General features: G+C 49.9%; 1 protein-coding gene and 1 long non-coding RNA gene across 5 annotated transcripts in view; one reads left to right on the top strand and one right to left on the bottom strand.

The window, feature by feature from the left end:
• Positions 1 to 340: 340 nt before the first annotated feature.
• Positions 341 to 4,609, top strand: part of AMPD3 (adenosine monophosphate deaminase 3) — a 30,014-nt gene continuing 25,745 nt past the window's right edge. The window contains exons 1-2 of one of the 3 annotated variants that reach the window (XM_042813706.1): positions 341 to 392; positions 4,198 to 4,423. In XM_042813706.1, the coding sequence (XP_042669640.1) occupies positions 4,203 to 4,423 (221 nt within the window). In that variant the 5' untranslated portion in view covers positions 341 to 392; positions 4,198 to 4,202. Of the gene's footprint in view, positions 393 to 725; positions 805 to 4,197; positions 4,424 to 4,609 lie in introns of those variants that run through there. The other 2 variants (XM_042813703.1, XM_042813707.1) reach the window with 2 other exon arrangements.
• The window catches only part of LOC122157710, a 28,095-nt gene continuing 26,300 nt past the window's right edge, over positions 2,815 to 4,609 (bottom strand). For both annotated transcript variants that reach the window (XR_006167999.1, XR_006167998.1), the window contains one exon: positions 2,815 to 4,404. This is a non-coding gene — a long non-coding RNA (uncharacterized LOC122157710). The remainder of the gene's footprint in view (positions 4,405 to 4,609) is intronic.

Genomic DNA, 4,609 nt, shown 5'->3' with positions numbered 1-4,609 from the left:
TTCCTGCTGACTCATGCTTGTTCTGACCCTCAGTTATTTGTCTTGGGTGTACGCAGACCTACTTATGGAGGGAGGGCCGCCTTCTCTCGACCCAAACTTTCCCACGTGAAAGCGCTTTTGGAGGCGGCCGGCACGGCGCACGGCGGAGGAGAGGAGCCGAGGCGGCCCGCCCCGGGAGCTCCCTCCCCCGTCTGCGGGAAGCCATGTGACGGCGCGACTTCTGCCTCGAAGCCTGACGAGGGAAGCGGCGGCGCGGAAATTTCGCTCCGCTCTCTTTGAGGTCACCTCAGGTACAGCCGCGGGACGAGCGGCGCCGGACGGTGCCCGAGGTGGCGGCCACCTTCGCGCCCCGCTCCTGACAGAGCCGCGCCGGGCGCGAGCTCCTCGCTGAGGTACGGGCAAGACGCGCGCCGCCGCCCCGCCCACGGAGGCGACCGTTACCGGCTCTCCGCACCCGGCCCGGCTCAGGGCGGCTCCCTCAGGCCGGGCCCGCCGCGCTCCTTCCGCCCGCGGCCCCACATGCTGCGGAGCCGCCCCGCCGCGATGCCGCCGCCCAGGAGGCAGCGGGCCGCCCTGGCGGGGTGCCGCGGGGGGCCGGGGGCGCGGCTACCATAAAGGGCCGGGGCGGGGCGGTGGGGGCAGATGGCACTGCGGTAGCGGGCGGCCGAATGCGGCACAAGGGAGCGGTGGCGGCGTCGGGCGGGAGCGGCTCCTCCATCTATTCCTCGCTGCCGCCGGCTCCTGAGCGAGCCTCCCCGGCCGGCGGCGGGGCCGGGCCCGGCATGGAGTTCCCCGGGGAGCTGGGTAAGTGCCGCGGCGGGGCGGAGCGCCGTGCCGGTGACCTTGGGCGCGTGGGGGCTCCTGCGCCGGCTGTGCCGGCGGTGCCGTGCCGTGCCGTGCCGCGCCGCCGGGCGGGAGGCCAGGTCTCGGCGCCGTGCTGATGGCGTGCGTTTGTTAGACATTCATGTCCGTTACGCTTCTGATCAGTAATTGCTGTTTTAAATAACCGTGTTTAAATAACATCGTGTTTGATGCAACGCGTTTCAGGGGAAATAGCTTCCTCTTTCGCAGAGGTGGTGAGCTGAGCGGCAGCTCGTGCTGCCTGTCTGATGGAGGGCTGTAGGACACGAGCGCACCGCCGCTCACTCGGTGCCACCCGCACCCATCCCGCGGCACAGGCACGGCGAGGTGCCGCCCCCCTGATGCTCTCCCCGGCAAAAGGTGCTCCTTAGGCGGTGGGATGCTGGGTGTAGGAGCCCTAATTTGTTTCCAGCCGGGATGTTGCGGTTTGCATGAGGTGCCGCACAACCGTTTTGGGTCTGTTAAACCCCTTCCAATACCATGAGCCTGCAGCGATGTGGCTGACCCTTCCCGAGCGCTCTGTGCCCTGGACTTTCCTTTGCTTGAGTGAAGAACGGGAGACTGGCTTTTGTAAGAAAGGAAAACGCAAACACAACAAAAACCCAGCACTGGCCTCCACAGAAGACTGTGCTTATGTTACTGTCGCGATTTGAGATAGGATTTCTTGTGCAATGCACTTAATACTGCATTTTTGTTTCTGATGACGATTTTTCAAGAAAAAGTTCGCTCATACTGAGATATAGTTGGTCAGTCCATGATAAACCCTCAGGCATGGGGTTTATCCTCTCCCAGCTAGTACTGAAAATAGGATAGTTGCTGATTTCACAGCAGTAACTTTCCGGACTTCACTCAGATCCTTAATGTGCTTACTATGGTTGAATTACTCAGTGAAAATATTTGTTTTACTTTGGTTGAAGTGGCCCAAAAGGTCCCTGTTGCTGGCAGCTGGATGTCAGTCACTGCTGCTGACAATTGTGCTCATTGAGGTCAGTGGAAAGACTCCTATGACTTCGTTGAGGTTTGAAATTGAGAAACTGAATCTAAGTTGGGATACTTCCAAGACATCCTGGTGCATTGTCATCGAATCGTTCAGCTGAGCATGTATGCATTTTTGTTTGTTATGTAGCATTACTTAATGTAGGAAGTCTGAATACTAATTGCCAAATTGCGTAGCAAGAAAGAAGACTGCATTGAGTCAGATCCATAGTTCATTCATTCTGGAGTTTTCCCACTGTTTAAAAAAAACAACCAAACAAAAAAAAAAGGAATGGAAAATAATGTAGGTGATCACTAAATTGTTGTGTTTCAGTCCAGCGCTTCTCTCATCACCTCTTAATACTGTGTTTGTTTTTGAAATAAAAGGGAAAGTGTTTTCAAAGCAACTGTGAAAACAGGTGGACATTAATTAGAATCTTTTAGATTGATGACAACAGTATCACATGTCAAAAGGATCGCATATCAACAGATGAAACTTGTGGCATGCCTTTGGAAATACTGCAGTGGGCCTGCTGATGAGTTGTGCCTTGAGTGGTTAGCAACTGCCATGCCCCTGTGGGTATTCAGCATGCATCTTGTCATTGGAATGAATGCCATCTTATAAAACAAGTCTTCATTCTTGTGACCAAACAGGATTCTGCAGTGCCAGTTTTGAACCCAAGTTTCACATTTTGGGAGTGCTTGGATTGGTTTGTTGTGACATCTTCATTGCTATTTTTAACTTATGTGATTAGAGTTGAGTCTTCTTTGTTACAAACTCCAGCGCACTGAAGGCATTCAGAAAGCTGTACAGCATGTAACAATCAGTGCTGGACAGCGGCTTGCAAGAACTGTGTATCTTTTCCTGTCCAGAATACTAGCAGATGTCAGAACTGGCTCAGCATACTGGAATGAGATACAAGTAAGGTTTTGAAACTATAGAAGAAACCCTAAAGGTGTTATTTTCAATAGCTCTGGTCTAACAAAATGGAAATACTTTGTTACAAAAGGCTACATAAGTAAAAAATGAAAAGACTAAACCGGTCTGTTATATAAATGCCAAGAGGAATTTAACTCTGTATCCTCTCTGCTTCCCGCGTGCAGCTCAAAAACAGAGTATGAGTCACTGGAAGCAAAATGAACAAAGAAAACTAGAGTTAACAGCAGCATTTTCACTCCTGTTGCACAGCCAACAGCAGCACCACAACTTCTCTGTGGAAAGAATGGGGTGAGGTAGAAATGTGCAGCATTCTTTGCTAACTTGCCTGTGGCGCTGCAATTGCTTTGAAGGCACTGAGCAGCAGAGGAGCAGTAGATGAGATTTCCGAGTTCACTGCAAGTACATCCATACAGCTCAGTGTGCACTGTCTTGCAAGTAAGTCTCTTTGATTATGCAAGTGAATGGAATCTACTGGCAAATCTGTAGGAATTTTTATGATGCAAGATAACACCATGTGCTAAAGAATGAATGCTTGCAGTAAACCTTGTACCCTTGCCTTTTGTGAGGTAGTTAAAAGCAGCCTAGAAGACTTAAGTTTTAACACTCACAGCTTCTACGCGTCAGCGAAGAACTGTTTCACATTCAATCTCATACATAGGTCTACCATTAGTTTTATTGTTACCACAGAATGTTCCTTGGACTGCCTTACTGTCCTTCAGGAGTTTTATACTTCCAACTGAACTGGCACCTTAGAAAGCATACCTTAGAAACGTATTAGAAAGGAAAAAACAAACAGCCACAACAAAACATTTCAGTGAGTACAGTTGGAAGTTGTGAATGTATGGTTTATCATGGCCATGCAAGAAAAAATACTCAGTGGATTCCTGTAATTGCTGCATATTGCACAGTGGTTTAAATTCTGCATAGCCATTCTACTTCGTTCTGCTTATGAAGACAAGGCTCCCAGGAGTTCTAGTAGTGGCCTTCCAGTACTTACAGTGGCTCTACAGAGGTAGATGAGGAGGGACTCTACCAGGGAGAGCAGTGACAGGAGAAGGAGTAAGAGTTCTAAACTAAAAGAGGGTAGGTTTAGGTTAAGGAAGAAGAAAAAAATTCCGTGACGAAGATGGCGAGGCGTTGGCGCAGCTGCTCAGAGGAGCTGTGGCTGCCCTGTCCCTGGAGGTGCTCAGGGCTGGGTTGGATGCAGCCTTGGGCAGCCCTACCTGGTGGGGGGCAGCCAGCCCGCAGCTGAGGGCTGCGACTGTAAGGTCCCTTCCAACCCAAGCCATCTGATGACCTTATCATTTTTTGCTGTAAGCTTTTAATTTCAATTGGAATGCTAAAAAAAAAAAAAAAGTATTTCTTATTTCTACTTACAAGTTACTTAAAAATATAACTTTGTCAAATGTTTTCCTTATTAGCTGAGATGCCCAGACAGTTCCCAAAGCTGAACATATCTGAAGTTGATGAGCAAGTGCGACTTCTAGCTGAGAAGGTATTTGCTAAAGTTCTCCGAGAAGAAGACAGCAAGGATGCCTTGTCACTATTCACTGTGCCTGAAGACTGCCCTATTGGGCAGAAAGAGGCCAAGGAAAGGGAACTTCAGAAGGAACTGGCAGAACAACAGTCTGTGGAAACAGCAAAAAGGTTTGTTCAGTAGCTTTCTTAGAGGGAAATAGTTTTTAAATGAGCTTGAGTTTATTTTGAAATGTCTGGCAAACAACATTCTGTCTGTTGGTACTTTTTCACCCATCTCCTGAGGTAACAAGGGCACCTGTGTGATATCTTGTGCAATGCAGGTGGTGTGGGGTTGCTCCTAGGGAGTTTGGACTG

Source organism: Centrocercus urophasianus, unplaced genomic scaffold (assembly GCF_019232065.1).
Source record: "Centrocercus urophasianus isolate 14NV4802_14NV808 unplaced genomic scaffold, USGS_Curo_1.0 seq_14, whole genome shotgun sequence".
Taxonomy (NCBI): domain Eukaryota; kingdom Metazoa; phylum Chordata; class Aves; order Galliformes; family Phasianidae; genus Centrocercus; species Centrocercus urophasianus.
This window is presented reverse-complemented; position numbering and strand designations above follow the sequence as displayed.